The sequence below is a fragment of the Ovis aries genome, chromosome 2, assembly GCF_016772045.2.
Source record: "Ovis aries strain OAR_USU_Benz2616 breed Rambouillet chromosome 2, ARS-UI_Ramb_v3.0, whole genome shotgun sequence".
NCBI classification, from domain to species: domain Eukaryota; kingdom Metazoa; phylum Chordata; class Mammalia; order Artiodactyla; family Bovidae; genus Ovis; species Ovis aries.
The window spans coordinates 49667321-49683562 of NC_056055.1; the positions used below are offsets into that span (position 1 = coordinate 49667321).

Here is a 16242-nt window from a genome sequence, read left to right on the forward strand (position 1 = left end):
TTCAGAATTCAGAGAATGGCACTTTATTTTAAGATCTGATTTTTTTCCCATGATTCTCTACCAATTCTTCCATGATGGTGTCGTCTTCTTCCACAGTGACCAGGACCTTCTTGCCCACCAGGCTAAAGATGTCTTCAGGAGGGTAACCTTTGGGCTCACCCACCTTCACAGTGAGCATGTCCAGTGTCAGAATGCTGCCTTCTGGAATTCTCACTTTGGCCACCACAGACTTGCCCAGCTGTGGATAAAATTTAAGATTCAGTGCCAGCCACACAAATAACTAGCACATGTTGTTTTATCCCCTGGGTCCCTGATCAGTTTTCTCACACAAGGTACTGGGAAGGCAGGGAGTCTGTTTTCCCCTTCGGTGCCTAGAACAATAGCTCACACACAGCAGGGTCTTGGCCAGTGCGGGGTGGACTCAGACTCAGAGGGGTGGCCTTTACAATAAAGGACTCAGGTTATGTAGCCAAAGAGAGCAAGACCCGAATCCCAGGCAGCTGGGGACAAGGCGAGGCTGAGAGTCTCTGTAAAATGGGAAATATCAGTGCCTCTATCCTGTCGGAGGACTGTAAGGATTAGTGATGATAATGCCCGTAATCTACCTGGAACACAGACTTGGTAAACAAAAATGGTGACTACTTTTGTCATCATCCAGTTCAGTATCACATTTTAAACACATGGAAACAGAGGTGCATGGAGGGCAGGTAAGCTAGCCAAGGTCGCAAGGAGCAAGGAGGAGAACCTGGGATCCCTGACCCCTGGCCCGTGGCTCAACAGACACAAACCTTACGGCCTCCTCGTTCAGTACAACAGGAATACGGAGGGCTCACAAGCATGGAAGGGGCAGACAGGCTGGGCAACGAGGGGAATGAAGGAGACCTGGAGCTCAGAACCAGCATTTCTAAGGTCTGGTCTATAAATGCTGTTCCACAAATTATCTAACTCTGCATCTTCCAGGTGAGGAAGGAATCCATTCTGGAATTTATGTCAGGACACAAGGTCTTGTTGGCAGATGAGTATCAGATGTTGCGTCTTGTGGTGTCTCACTGTCTACCCACAGAGCCAGGATGCTCAGAACCAATTCAGTGCTCAGCTGCTGAAACTCTTATTCCAGTTTCTGAGCCAGCTTTCTCCTCTCTTCTATAAGGCAGTTAATTTCTTTTTACTGTTATTTTAATTTTCCAGTGTATATACATCTTTGAGAGCAGCAAGTAGGCCCCACTGGAATAAAAGACAACCCTCCTGGAGCAGGCCTGGTGTGGCATCTTGGCTTCGGCCCAAACAGCCTGCAGCATCAGAGGAGTGAGTGCCTGCTCCCCTGGCAGCCCCAACACACAGGCTGAGCCAGGTCTAGGCCATGGCTTCCAGGAAGGCCTGATGGCCCCTGTGCCAGGCAGAGTTTGCTGGCCTCCCCCCGTCCACTCTGAAGGTTAATGCTGCACAGCTCGTTCCAAGGGCTCCCAAGGGAATGTGTGCATCATCCTCCAGCAAGCCCATGAGAACCCTTGCCCCATGCTTCCAGTGTCTCCCCGTGCTTAGGGATTCCTTGGCTTCTCACAGCCCTCCTCCCCCCGCCTCATGGATTCCCTCCACCTGAACATGCCTCTAGGATTACCTACAACATGGGACCCCAGACTCTACCTCTCCGCATGCCTCATAAGTCCCCAGACACCAGCGGGGTCTTCAGTGCTGGGGCCACAGGCTTAATGGAAAACCATAATATGATGCCAGGGAACCAGAGGAACAGCTTAAGTTCCTTCAAAAAGTTCCTCCCACTGCTCACATGAACTCCAAAAACCTCAGGGGCTCACAGCAACATCCCTGCATCACCCTGCTGTTCTGGGCTCAGGTAGGGCTGGTTCCCACTACCTCTCAGGTAAGCCCACATGGCTCCTCTCAACACTGGCACCTGCCAGGCCAGGAGAACCCACCTTCTCGTTGCAGGCCATCTCACAGGGCAGCAGCTGCTTGGTCGGGGAGCCCAGTGCCCTCTCCACGAGGCGCACGGACCGCACCAGCTCGGCCAGCTCTCCAGGCTCCAGCGAGGCCGAGTGGTCACTCCCTTTCCATGTCTTGTCCAGAGTTATGTGACGCTCCAAGACCTTGGCCCCCAGAGCCACTGCAGCCACAGATATCGCTATGCCAGTTTCATGCCCAGAATACCCTATGGGGATGTCAGGAAAGAGCTTCTGGTATTCCTTTAAAATAGAAAAAGGAAAAGAAAGTTAAATAGTGTAGTGCTTTCCACATACAATCCAGAGTCAGGCTGATGGATCTGAGGCCCCATTCAGCCGCTCACTATCTGTGATGCTCCAGGAAGTCTCTGAGGCTCTTGGAGCCTCTCCTGGGGATGACGGTAGCTAGTGGGAGCTGCTGTGAGCATTGGAGGGCACTCAGCACACTGTGAAGGCTCAAAACTAATGGCTGCTCTTATCAGGAACACGTCTGAAGAATGTGTCACACTGTGCAAACCACCAGGAATAACACCAGAATTATAACCGAATGCCCAAACTCACTCAGAAAGCATCTGTCACATTTAATTAGGCTGAGCTACTGAAAGCAAATGTGCTATATGCACGAAGATCACCATCAATAATACAAACAGCCCAATCTCAATCCTTCGGTGGAAATGTTAAATAATTAATTAATTGGTTATCTATAATTCACTGGATGCAACAGAAGACATGCTAAGTCGAGTGAGCCTTGTCAGGGAGGGTGACCAGAAGGCTTAAGTACAGCAGAAAGACCCAGATGGGAGTTAACAGAAGGTTAGGACGGCTAAGTGGCAAAGGCCTCAGAAACCAGGCTTCAGGGTGTGTGATGGACAAGGAAGTGCAGGTTGTGGGTCAGAGTACTCACCCTGCCGAGATGGGGTGGGCTGGGCTGGTAGGGGCTGGGGGCAGGCTGGCAGTTTAACTCTGATCATGGCCTGCTCTCAGAATAAAGGACATGAGCATACCAGGGAGGTGAGGGGTAGGGGCGGGGACAGTGGAAGGGAAACAGGACCACGCTTTACAAAGGAAGAAAACTGAGGAAAATATTTGGCATCATACACACTAAATTGTCAATTATGGTAATCTCTGTGGGATGGGATTATAGATGATGTTCACTTTCTATGTTATATACGTCAAGGCTGAGTTTTTTTTTTTTAATCATGTTTTAATTTTAAAAATAATATGATTTAGAGATGAGCGAGCAATGCGGAAAAGACTACAAAACTGGGAGGGACTAAAACTTTAGTTAAAAAGACAGCCATGTCATTTCGAAAAAAGATTACTTTTTTAAAAGTTAAATAGGAAAGACTCTCTAGAAAAATGTATAAGAGTTTACATAATCAGGGGGAGAAAACCTCAGAATGTCAAATACTGTACTTAAAATATCAGAGAGCTGGTAAATAACAGAACAGGAATAACTAGAAGTTTCAAGAAGGTCTCCTACAATTCACTATGAAGAAAAATGAATATCTGCTCACCAACATTCAAATCAGCATTATTCACACTAGCCAACAGGTGGAACCATCCTAGATGCCCCTCAACAGATGAACAGAAAAACCATAAGTGGTATACACATACAATGAAATATTCAGCCTTAAAAAGCAATGAGATGCTAATACATGCTACAACATGGATGAGCCTTGACAACGTTATGCTAAGTGAAAGCAGATGGACACAGAAGGACAAATACTGTATGATTCCATTTATTTGAGAAACCTAGGGTAGTTATGTTCATAGAGACAGAAAATAAAATGACAGCTGCCAGGGGCTGGCAGTGTGGGGGGGATGGCACTCAGTGTTAATGAGTATAGAATATGATATGACTCTGAGATGAGAAAAAGTTCTTCAGATGGACATAGCAATGGTAGCATAACAATGTGAACGTACTTAGTGCCACTGAACTAGACACCAAAAAATGGCTAAGATGGCAAATTTTATGTACATTTTATAAAAACAAATGCATAACTCATTAAGAAAAGATAAAAGCCAGCAATTCACAGAAAAGGGACCCCTAATGACCAAAACACACAGGTAAAGAAAACGTATATGGCCAATTACAAAGACTCCACCTTAAAACGACAAAAAAACAAATAAAAAAACAAACCCAAAAAAACCCCGAAGGACTCCACCTTAAATTTTATAATGAGAAATTAAGATTGGTGTTAAGAAAATTTAATTTATAATCTTTAGAATGTATCTGACTGCTTAACTCCATAGTTGGTTCTAATTTGATTCTGGAACAGCAAGACTATCAAGTGGAAGGGTAAGTCGCTCAGTCATGTCCAACTCTTTGCGACCCCAGGGACTATACAGTCCATGGAATTCTCCAGGCCAGGACACTGGAAGGATGTCCCAATTACAAAGCATGTCAAGGCTGGTTAAAATTTTGGCTGCATCTTTCCCACAGCCAATGAGCCAGTCAGACAAGGGCCCTCCCTTGTGCTCACCGAGATGACACGCAGGTTGACGTCCTCAGGCTGGAGCGGGTAGGCACTGGTGCACTGGAGGAAGCAGAAGTTGGGGTTGAGGGGCTTCACAATCTGATAGACTTGCTTCATGGTATCCATGGACTGCATCCCACTAGAGATCACCATTGGGCGGCCTGAAGGACCCAACACCAGTACCATCATCACTTTATTTTCAGGGGTTCTAACTCTCCCTTAAACACACCCCTGCTGTTGGTCTCATCATTCAAACAACTCTTACACAGTGGGGGAACACAGGTGAGGTTGGTGGGTTTCTGTCCTCAACCACAGGAAACATAGACTCCCTTAACCCCACAACATTATTGTGTGGCAAAGTGAACCAAATTAAGAGGAATCTGACACTCTTTAGAGAAAGATGAGCATCTCACTGTATTAAGAGGTTGTACAGCGTGGTAGGGTGAGCATGCCCCAGATACAAGAGGGTGAGGCCTTGAGCTGCCAAGTCCTACCTGTATGGTCTCAGATTCTTGGCTATGAGCTAAGTAGAAAGCATCCGCATCATATGACCTGCTTCAGTCCCGGTACTGACATGAGGACCCTATGAGATCACTCATGTAGTAGAACCACTGTACAAGCTCTGACGTGCAGAGGCTGGATGTTCTAATATACCTAGAGAGTACTTCTCAAAGTCAGAGCTGCCTCTAAGGAGTTTTATTTATACTGTCATATCCTTCATTTTATATAAATATTTTATTAGAAATTAAAAATAATTTTCATTTTAAAATTCTTATGAGGACTTCCCTAGTAGTCCAGGGCTTAAGATTTCGCCTTCCTATGCAGGGCGTATGGGTTCAATCCCTGGTCAGGGAGGTAAGATCCCACATGCCTCACGGCCCAAAAAACTGAAACAAAAAAGAAACAATGCTGCAACAAATTCAATAAAGATTTTTTTTTAATGGTCCATATCAAAAAAAGAAATCTTTAAAACTTCCTATAGAAACTGTATATCTTTAATTTCTTTCAACTCAGCACAAGAAAAAGTGGGAGTATATGCTGATTGGAAAATCTGTCTTCAGGAGACTAGTGGGTTATTACCAATGGTGTAGAAACACAAAAAGTCTGGACTCAGACTGTATGACGAAAATTAAACACTCACCTTTTTTGGCTGTCTTTTCCAGATACGGGAAATTGTTGGTGTCCCCAGATCCAACTTTGAAAAAGGGAACATTCAGTTCATGCAGAAACTCAACTGCCATCTACAAAAATCAAAGGGGGAGCTCACATTCACCACAGTTCAAAATCACGGTCCTTAAGACAGGCGAGGAGCCACCTACAAATAGAAACACCCCTTCTCTTGCCCAGCAGCTTGAAAGCAGACGCAGATTCGTTAGCAGTCATTTCATTCAAATTCAGACATTCCCTCACTCATAGCCACCCATCCACTCATCCAACAAAGACTGCGCCCTGGCGCACACTGTCTATGAGAATCTGGGAAGAATCAGACCCCTGGCCAGACCGTCCTTCCCTGGTGGCCTGCGGCCCAGTGAACACACAAGAAAGGGTCATGACCTAATCTTGACTCAGACAAGTAGTCACTGAGGAAGTGAGTGTCCCTCAAAGGCCTTATCCTTGCCTCAGGACCAAACAGCCAGGAAAAGAGGCCATTTCAATCCTTGCCAAAAGTAGAAGAAATGGAGTGTTTCAAGGCCCAGCCCTGACACACTGATCCACAGCTGGCAGGGCTCATCAAACCCAAGCCCTTTCAGACCTCAAATTATGCTGCCCACAGAAAAAAACCAATCTGACTGTTTGAGGCTACCTCTCGAGGGCCCTTCACCATCCTTATCTGGGATTCATCAATAACCCTCAGGAAATTTGGCAAATGTCAGCAAATGCCTGCTGAAGGAATTAGTGGACCACAAATTTTAAGAGTAAAATCTCAATTTGCTGTACAATTACTAAAACTTCCCAAATTACTTTTCATTACAATTTTTTTTTAAATTGAAGTTGAAAATCAGAAGTAGGGAGAGTCAATGCCTTGGAATATTTCCCAGTATCTAAGTTCCATCTATCTTAAAATGCTGGCCAAGTCTCAGAAGTAAGTTTGGAAGTTAGCTAGGTCGGTGCTTCTCACACTTTATTACAGGCACACGAACCCGCCATGGATCTTGGAAGAATGAAATACAAGTTCTGATTCTGTTGATCTAGAGTGGGGCCTAAGAGTCTGCATTTCTTGTAAGCTCTTCAGTAATACCACTGTTACTGCTCTGTGAAACATATTTAGATTAGCAAGGAGCAAGGTTACTGGCATGGAAATCCAAAGGGTTCAGGGGTGGTAAGGAACAGTATGAGGTCATTCTGCCAGCAGGTTAATGGGATCTCAGTTCCCAAGCAAGGGATTGAATCAAACTGGTGCTCCCTACATTGGAAGTGGTGAGTCTTAACCACTGGACCAGCAGGGAAGTTCTTGCCAGCAGATTCTTTGAATCAAACCAGTACTGCCTGAGCTTTCTCCCATCTTCCCAGCAGATGATGAGCTACTCTAATCACTGGCCTCACTCAGAGAATCACTTTCCTCACTCAGAGAATCACTCTCCTCTAGTAAGTAGGGGTTAGAGCTGCTAGCAATGGCAACCCACTCCAGTACTCTTGCCTGGGGAATCCCATGGACGGAGGAGCCTGGTAGGCTGCAGTCCATGGGGTCACAAAGAGCTGGACATGACTGAGCGACTTCACTTTCACTTTTCACTTTCATGCATTGGAGAAGGAAATGGAAACCCACTCCAGCGTTCTTGCCTGGAGAATCCCAGGGACGGAGGAGGCTGGTGGGCTGCCATCTATGGGGTCGCACAGAGTCGGACACGACTGAAGTGACTTAGCAGCAGCAGAGCTGCTGGAGAGACATACAGTGACTAACCAGCCAGTGAACAGGCCAAAGGCAGATGGCACTCTCCTCAGTCTAGGAGACACCTTTCAGGATGGCCAAAGTACCACTCACCTCCAAGGTGCTAAGCCGCCGCCTCCTCCTCCCCTCTGCTTTATGTCTTCCTTGTCTCTCTCTCCCCTTCCACAGTTTTCTATGCCATTCTCTCCTGTGTATGTGTCTCTCATACTATTAACCAGCCCTAAGATGAAACTGAAAAGCACTTGTTTTAAACATATTTATTGAATAAAGTCTAGTGTCTCCACCCTCCCGACTCTATCTGGCAGATGAACAGAGTGTTTTCTATTTTAAGAGGGAAAATCCTATGCAAAATTTCATCTCTAATGCTCCACTTTGTGAGAGCATGGCTCATGATCAGAGTCCCCAGGGGCATAAGGAGATGAATGAGCCCAATCAAGAGAGGTGCAGGGCACGCAGGGGCAAGGAGGGGCCAAATGTAGGGAAAATGCTTTGCAAAAGCTTACCTATGCTGATTATAAAATCTACATAAAGTGAAGTCACTCAGTTGTGTCCGACTCTTTGCAACCCCGTAGGCTGTAGCCTGCCTGTCCATGGGACTTTCCAGGCAAAAATACTGGAGTGGGTTGCCATTTCCTTCTCCAGGAAAATATACATGGAGCTCTACAATTTTGAAGCGAGCAAAGGGGTAAATTCCAGTTGGCAAAGCTGGTTTCTTGCAACCTTCCTAGGGAGCCAGCCCCACCTAGTGGCCACTTAGAAAACTGCCATTTTGGATTAATTTCTGCAAAGGGTGCCGGTTTCAGTAGTTACCTGGAAGATGCTCGCCTTCCATGCTGAGGCAGTATTACTGGGCCCAGGCCTCGTCAGGCTGGGTCAGCGCCAGTGGCTGCTTTTCTCTCTGTGGACTTCCTGGCTTCCTCTCTCTATGCTGCTTTCAGTCCCCCTTCCATCTACGGGATATCGATACAACGCAGCCAGGCAGCCTCATAACTTCTCTCCTCTGCCCCACATCACAAAGGCTTCTGAGCCTGTATGAAAGGAACTCAATCGAGTATGGCCCTCCCTAGGCATCCAGGGGTTACACACAGAGCAAAGGGTCCTACCAGCAAACTGGTTTGGGTGAAACACTGCACTGTAAGACCTCACCTTGGAGGGTCCTAGTGAATACACTCCTCTAGCTGTTTTACTCCTAGTGTTTCCCACACGTATTCAGCACAGAACCCTTGTTTATTTGGGGAAGGGACTTTGACTCTAAATTAATGAATTAATGAGGAACCCCCTTTCCACAATGTATCCCATGAGAAATCTGGGAGCCTGCTAATTTAAGGGGTAACAGAAAAGACAGGAGTGGGGATGGGGTTTTTCTAAAGCTGCTTCCACTCCCCTTGATTTCCGGATCTATGACAATGAGCTGGGAGAACAGGTGCCGGAGGGCTTGCTCAGGCTGAGGAAAGGATGGAGGGCGGGGATGCATGGAGCCAAAAAGGCCTTGCCTGCCCTCAGCCTAGTCAGAGTATACCACAACACAGGCAGGGGTGCTCTGGAGCAGGGGTGTTGGAGGAATGAGGGCAGGCACTGTGGAGGCAGGCACGAGGAGGGAAGGGTGGCTCTGTTGGATTGGGTCCTCCAAAGGCCGCCTCTACGTCATGGCTCCCATTTGCTTTCTCAACAAAACTCCACTTCAACCAAAGGCACTCTGCTCATTTCAGTCGAGTTCCACAGGCCTCTGTGCAGCTTCTGACCAGGTGCCCTGGTATTTTCTTGGTCTTCATAAAGTTCCACCATGCCTTAACCTTTCCTCAGCACACAAAGAACGCCCTAGGAGAGCACACAGAGTGGAGAAAGCTGGCACTCAGTACATGCCTACTGCCCAGAGGAAGTCAAGGGGTGAGTTCTCAGAGCTGCTTGCTAGACAAACACGGAACAAGCGACCAACCCACCCCGAACAGCCGGGTAGACAGGACTTGCTGGTTCAGCAAAAAGGGACCTGGCGGGCAAAGCAAATGGCACTCTTGCAAAGGCTCTTAAGAATGCCGCAATGGGAAGCCCTTGAAGAGTAGCCCCTGCTTTCCACAACTAGAGAAAGCCCGTGCACATCAACAAAGACCCAGCACAGCAAAAATAAATAAATCTAAAAAAAAAAAAAGAATACATTTCTCCTCACTGCCTGTGCCTTGGTCTGTCAGGACACCAGTGGGGAGCAAATGGCATTCCTAAGACAGAGAAGACTCCCTGCCCCGTTAAGTGTGAAGCAGAGAAAAGGATTCTAAGCAACAGAACAGCTGTCAGTCAGTGGATACAAATCTTGCAAGCCCCCAGGTTCATCTCACCAGGTCCTCACTGTAGCTGTGGGGTGGGCATCTTGATTACCTCATTGTCACAGATGGACACCTGTGGCTCAAAGGTTATGTGACCAGCCCAAGCTCACAGAGCAAGTGACAGTGTCAGCACCTGAGTGTGGCTGCAGAGCTCATATTTACACACCAAACTGCTTCCTGGGAAACCAGGCGGCCCCAGCCACCAACACCCAGACTCCTCTCCTTCCCCTGTGTGCTCCTGACTCCTAACCTCAAAGCCACCTGGCAGCGAAAAGACCTAAAGAAGTGACTTCCTGAGCCGCGGCTGCCCAGCTGCAAGCAGACGCCAGGCACTCCCTTCAGAGCCCACATCCGGGAGCTCAGGTGTCTGGAAACAGTCTGAACAGGAAAGTCCTCATTCCAGGTCCAAGTCACCTTAGTGACCCTGCCAGAGTCTATGCTGGCTCGGGACAAAGGAGCAGGGAGAGCCTTTGGAGGGCAGCGTCTTCACACACGAAGGGAAATGGAGGCCCCAGAGCGGGGAAGCGACTCGAAAAGCTCACATGGAAATGAACTCAGCAGAGCAGGGCAAGGACCTGGATTTCCTGACCCTCAGCCCGGGCTGCTTCCTCAACTGTAACTAATGTCGCTGAGCGCTGGCTGTGTGCTGCGCCTTCTGCGGGTGATCACATTTAATCCTCACGACAACCCTGCGAGGTGAGTTCAGCTGAAGACACAGAAGCACAAAGAAGGTACATAACCTCCACCCGGACTTACCAGGAATGAGAGGCCAAAACCTCATACATTGCTGGCGGAACGTAACATGGTGCAGCCACTTTCAAAATGTCCGGCAGTTCCTCAAAGAAGTTAAACACTGAGTTTCCATAAAAATATATATATACCCAAAGGACCACATACTGTCTGATTCTTTTTATATACAATGCCCAGAAAAGGCAAATCTATAGAGACAGACAGCAGATTAGAAGTTGCCTGGGGCTGGGAGAATTGAAGGAATTGAGGGATGACTGCTAACGGGCACAGGGCTTCCTTTTGGGGCGATAAAAATGCTCTAAAATTAATTGAGTGAATTGTATGATGTGTCAATAAAGCTGTTTTTTAAAAAAAATCTATCCCTGGGAATTCCCTGGTAGTCTAGTGATAAGAATTTGGTGCTTTCACTGCCTTGGCTCGGGTTCAGTCCCTGGTGGGAAATGAGATCCTGCAAGCCACATGATGAGGCCAAAGAAAAGAGAAAAAATCAGTCCCCTTGTCCTGGGGGCAACGTAGGTCCAAGACTCTCCAGCCACCAACATGGAGGGCGGTGAAGAACAGGGGGATGCCCAAAGGCTCTGCTGAGCTCTGGGAAGCTGTACATGCCTGGACAGGCACCTGGGTGGCTGCTGGGGAACCCCAGAAAGGTGTCAGATCTGCCCTCAAGACCCATTTCCCAACTGTGCGACATCGCATAGACTTTCTAGCCCCTGGAGCCTCTGTTTCTTCATCTGTAAAATGGGATATAGCAGGGATAAAATATGTTACTGTAAATGAAGATGCTTCATAAACTATAACATCGAATTCAGATGTAGGAAATTATGATTATTAGATGAACAACTAGATCTGAAGAATGTCATGCTTATGAATGTGCTGTCAATTAAAGAATGAATCTGGGCTACGGAACTGATCCCTGAACTTGTCAAGTTTCCCAGACATCTAGGTTCTTTGCTTCCCCTCCTTTTTTAATCTACTAATGGTCTAGACTAGAGTGATGCTTCTTTTGACTTAATTTACAGACACAGCCTAGGGTTAGAACAGTAACACAAGAGGTCAGAGGCCTACAGAAGGAACTGGAGTCTCTTCAAATACCCTAGCTGACTAAAAGAATCACAATCCAAAAGCCTTAAAAATGTTAAGTTTTGTCTACTGATCCGTTTCTGCAAAGTTATCCTAAGGAAACTCAAAACACGGAAAGATGGTCATCTCAGCATCATTTAAAAGCACAAAAAGCTGAAAGTAACCTCATGTTCAAACATAAAGAAATGGTCACATATATTATAAGTCCTCAAAAGAAATACTACACCACCATTAATAACTTTCAGCAAAAGATATGGAGAGTTACATGTCAATTATAGCTCAATAAATCTGAGAAAGAAAACCAGGATATGGGTAAAAGCTGTGGTATAATATTAACCAGAACTAAACACAGAACTAAACATTCACAAATATAACAACCAGGTATATAAAACAAGTTCAGGAGGAAATATGTACAAGGAGCTGCTAGGTAGAGATTATGAGTCAGTTTTTCTTCCTTTTTTCCTGTTTTCTAAACCTTCTGTGACATTATTTTTATAACTAAATTTTTTTATATTTGAAAAAAGAGCCCATGAAGGAGTCTTGAGGCAGGTCACAGAGCAGATGGAACCTGAGACCTGGCACCAGCTGGACTCTTCCAGGATGCGGGCACGGCCACCCGGGGAGCCACTCCCTTCTGCGAGATGCAGTGTCGCCCCAGCAGGAGGACCCTGTTAGGACTGCAGTTTCCTGATTCTGAGTCTAGGCCACGGGGAGCAAACTGGCCCAGTGGGATCCGCCAGGGGCTTGAGGGACTCTGGGTTGCCAGGGTGGTTGCCCCCTACTCCCAGAGTCAGCCTGTTTTGAAAACCATATTCTCTTTCCTCCAAATCTCACTGGGCCACCAATCCCCCTGGCCTCCTGTTTAGTTGGACATTTACCTGGTCAACGTTATGGGGAACTCTAGCTCAGAAAACAGAACAGTGTAAAGTGAGCAAGGCCTGCAGCTGGCTTGAAGTCAAAGACACCAAGACACCAGGCCACCTGTTGTCCCCTAGGTCTGCTAAAATGGCAGAGGGCTCACCTCATCCATTCCAGAGGCAGTGAAGAAGATGCCAACCTCCTCAGCATATTTCTGCAGCTCCTTGTACTGGGCGTGGCTGAACTCCAGGTGGCGTTTGTGCTCCCCGTATGTCTTCCCCCAGGAATGCTTCGAGGTGTACGGCCTCTCCAAGGCTTTCCGATTAAACTTATACTCCAGCTCACTCTTCTGGAACTTGGCACAGTCAGCCCCACACTCCTGCAACACATATTAGGATTCCTTTAATTTTCGGTCACGGGCTCTCAGAGAGAAGAGAAATGTTGGGGCAACTGCTATTGAACCATTATCTTTAAAAATAACATCAAGGGGACTTCCCTGCCGGTCCAGTGGCTAAGACTCCATGCTCCAGATGCAGGGAACCAGGGTTCAATCCCCGGTCGGGGAACCAGATCCCACATACCGCAACTAAAGATTCTGCATACCTCAAAACTAAAAGATCCTGCATGCCACAACTAAGACCACTCACTCTCTCACTCAGGCTCAGCAACTACGACCTGATGCAGCCAAACAAATAAGTAAATAAACAAATATTTAACAAACAAACAAATGCCAACATCTAATGACAGAGTTCTTAAGAACTCCCAAAGAAGAGAAACAGAAGCAAGGAAGTCTCAAAAGAAGAATAAAGGCTGCGGAGAGGGGTTCCCCTCTGTTTTTTCCTCTTAAAATGCAATTAAAAAAAAAAAGCAGAGGGAACTTTGCTTTACATTATAATATTTAAAATAATTAATTAAACAATCAAGATTTTTAAGTTGTATAACTCAGCAGAGGATATGAGTACTGGACCAGAATTTAGGGGGAAAAGAATCTGCCTTAACTCTGACTCTCTTGGATAAGTCACTCCCTATCTCTGGCCTCAGTTTCTCTGTCTGTACAAATGGCCGTGTGGAACAGCTCCAAGGCCTGTAACTTTCTGAGGAGTCCCTGATGGGGGTGGCGTTAGCTGTTTTGCCCATGTGGTTTCTGTATGGCATCTTGTTTGAACAAGAGGTTCTGGGGCAATGGCAAGCAAAAAAATTTAAAAATGCCCCAGCTTTACTGAACAGAAGCTGTAATATAAAAGCTGGATTGTCTGACTATAAAAGCTATAATTTTATTGCCAGTTAGCCTCCAAGCTCTCAAAATTGTTTTTTGTAAAGCCACTCAGTAGAAAGATAAGGAAAACTCTCTCAAGTCTCAGCTCACTGACACTGCTGTAGACACCCAGGTCTTCACGTTGCTGGAAACCTGGGCTCCAGAAATGTCTGTGCTCAGAGTGTCCCTTTCAGTCCTGGAAAAGCCACAAAATGGCACGGTCAGAACTTGATGCTAGAAAGAAATTCAAAGAACATTAGACTGAAAGTGACCTTTTTGTTTCTTTGTCCAAGCTTTTATTGCTTCTCTACTGGCAAAAAAGCAAACTGCCAAATAAGTCAAGGTGTAACACACCCTTTGCATCAAATTTGAAAGTTAGGTGATGCATTTAAGGCACTTGACCCAGTAAGCATTAAAAAATGTTAGCAATTGTTACTCTTTAAAAGTATATTTTACTTTTTAGATTTCACCCATACGTGATAACATACAGTATTTGTTTTCCTCTGACTTGTTTCACTAAGCATAATATCCTCCAGGTCCATTCACATCGTTGTAAATGACAGAATATCATTCTTTTTTATGGCTGAATAATATTCCATTGTGCATACATACTATATCTTTATCCATTCGTTTGTCGATGGACACTTAGGTTTCAAACAGACTCACAGATCTAGAGAACAAACAAATGGATACCAGTGGGGAGAGGGAAGGAGTGATGGGCAAGAAAGGGGTGTGGGATTGAGAAGTACCATCTACTATGTATAAAATAAATGAGCAACGAGGATATACTGTACAGGAGAGGGAAATACAACTATTGTTTTACAATAACTTTAAATGGAGGAGTATAATCTATAAAAATATTGAATCACTATGTTCTATACCTGAAACTAATACTATTGCAAATCAATTATACTTCAATGAAAAAATAAATAAAAATTTTAAATAAAAGTATTTCTTTTTTTGGCCACGTGGCACCCAGGATCTTAGTTTTCCAACCAGGGATCAAATCCACATCCCCTACAGTAGAAGCAGAGTCTTAACCACTGGACTGCCAGTGAAGTCCCCAAATAAAGTATCTTTATGATTCTGTAGGGTTCCATAAAAGCAGAGTTAGTCCTGAAAGAGTAAAAGAAAACCTAATTACGAATGACAGAACAGCTCTGGCTGAAGAGAAGTGAAAGGAAAAAAAGATTTAGTGAACTACCTCTAAACCAAGGAATCACAGTGCAGATCTTATGCTGGGGACTGGGTTTACAATGAAGAATGTGACAGGTCCCCCCTTCAGAGCACTCACAGTTTAACAAAGAGAGTTTAAACAGACCCTGACAATGCAATCCCATGGGAAAAATTACAAGAACCCAACTCTGAAAGGAGGAGTTGGAGAGAGCATCCAAGAGAAGAGGGGGCATGAGCGTTCATTAACATCGTATCTCTAGTAGCTAACATGCATTGAGTCCTATTTGCCAAGTACTGTACTAACAGTTTTACATCTTTACTTTATTCTCAAAATTCTATGAAGTAATTACAAGGAATGAGAGAGACAACGGCAACTTTCAGGAACTTCCTTGAAGTAATTCACTGTCGCAGAAAATGTCAGAGATTTAAAAAATGATAGGCTGAAAGAGGTCAGGTCATTAAAGTCTTGAAGACTTTATTAAAGGGTTTCGACTCTACAGTGGCAGTGCATAGCCACTGAAGGCTCATCGAATCTGTGTTTCAGAAAGATCATTCTGCCACCAGAAAGGGGGGAGAGAGGTCGGGTTAGGGGGCAATTGTAGTAATGCAAACAAATCAGGAGGGTGGCAAAGAGATGAAGAACAGGATTCGAAACATTTGGAAGTGAACCTGGAGAGCTGGACGCCAGGCCGGATGCAGGGCACCGAGAGGCAGAGCGAGGATGATTCGGGCTCTCCGCAGCCCCGCCCCACCCCTGTCCAGGCCGCTCTTCCTCCAGGCCCTTCCCTACCCCGCCCCCCGCCCCCGGGCTAGTGCCCGAGTTGTCTAGACTGTCCCCCTCACCTTAGCCATGAGGATCATGCGCTTGGCCACGTCCAGATCGCCCTGGTGGTTCTGGCCGATCTCGGCAATGATAAAACATGGATGCTGCCCGCCCACCCAGCGCCCAGGACACAGCTCCAGCTCCAGCGGCATGGTGGCAGCTCACGCTTCCCTGCTGCACCAGCAGTCAGGGGCCCGCCACCTCCTCGGTGGGTTAGGTCCGCAGCCCAGCGGGACCCACACACCGGCCCCGCCACGTCAGTCCTTGCCCGCCGGGCAGCCAACCCCCAAGCACGGCCTCGCTCCCGACAGCCAATCAGATTAGGGGGCGGAGCCACCCTCTAGGAGAGCGGTGCGGCGGAAAGAGGAAGTCCAGCAGCCTTGCCTGGAGCTTGGAGTATGGCTTACAGCCGAGAGCGTAACCTCTGACGGTCGTAGGGTGCGTGCATCGGTGAGCAAACATTTCCCTAAGGAGGCTGAAGGCTGGCTTCCTTGGGCGTGAAGAGAATGCGCCCTACGGTGTGATGGAAAGAATGAATTCTGGAGTTATAATTACAGAGCTGGTTGGCGCCCACCCCTGCTCTTGATCATGAATACCTTACCCTTCTGAGCTTTATTTTCCTCTTTCTCTGAACTGGAAAAATTATAGACTCTA

The 16242-nt window shown here is 46.5% G+C and overlaps 1 protein-coding gene across 1 annotated transcript; it reads right to left on the minus strand.

Annotated features, from left to right (window-relative positions):
* On the minus strand, nt 1–15816 carry NANS (N-acetylneuraminate synthase). The gene is made up of 6 exons (XM_004005271.5): nt 15609–15816; nt 12498–12713; nt 5580–5679; nt 4445–4599; nt 1935–2201; nt 1–238 (listed from the first exon to the last, which is right to left on the minus strand). Exons 1-6 carry the CDS (start codon nt 15738–15740, stop codon nt 29–31), a joined length of 1080 nt encoding a protein of 359 aa, XP_004005320.3. The 5' UTR covers nt 15741–15816; the 3' UTR covers nt 1–28.
* Nucleotides 15817–16242: the final 426 nt, after the last annotated feature.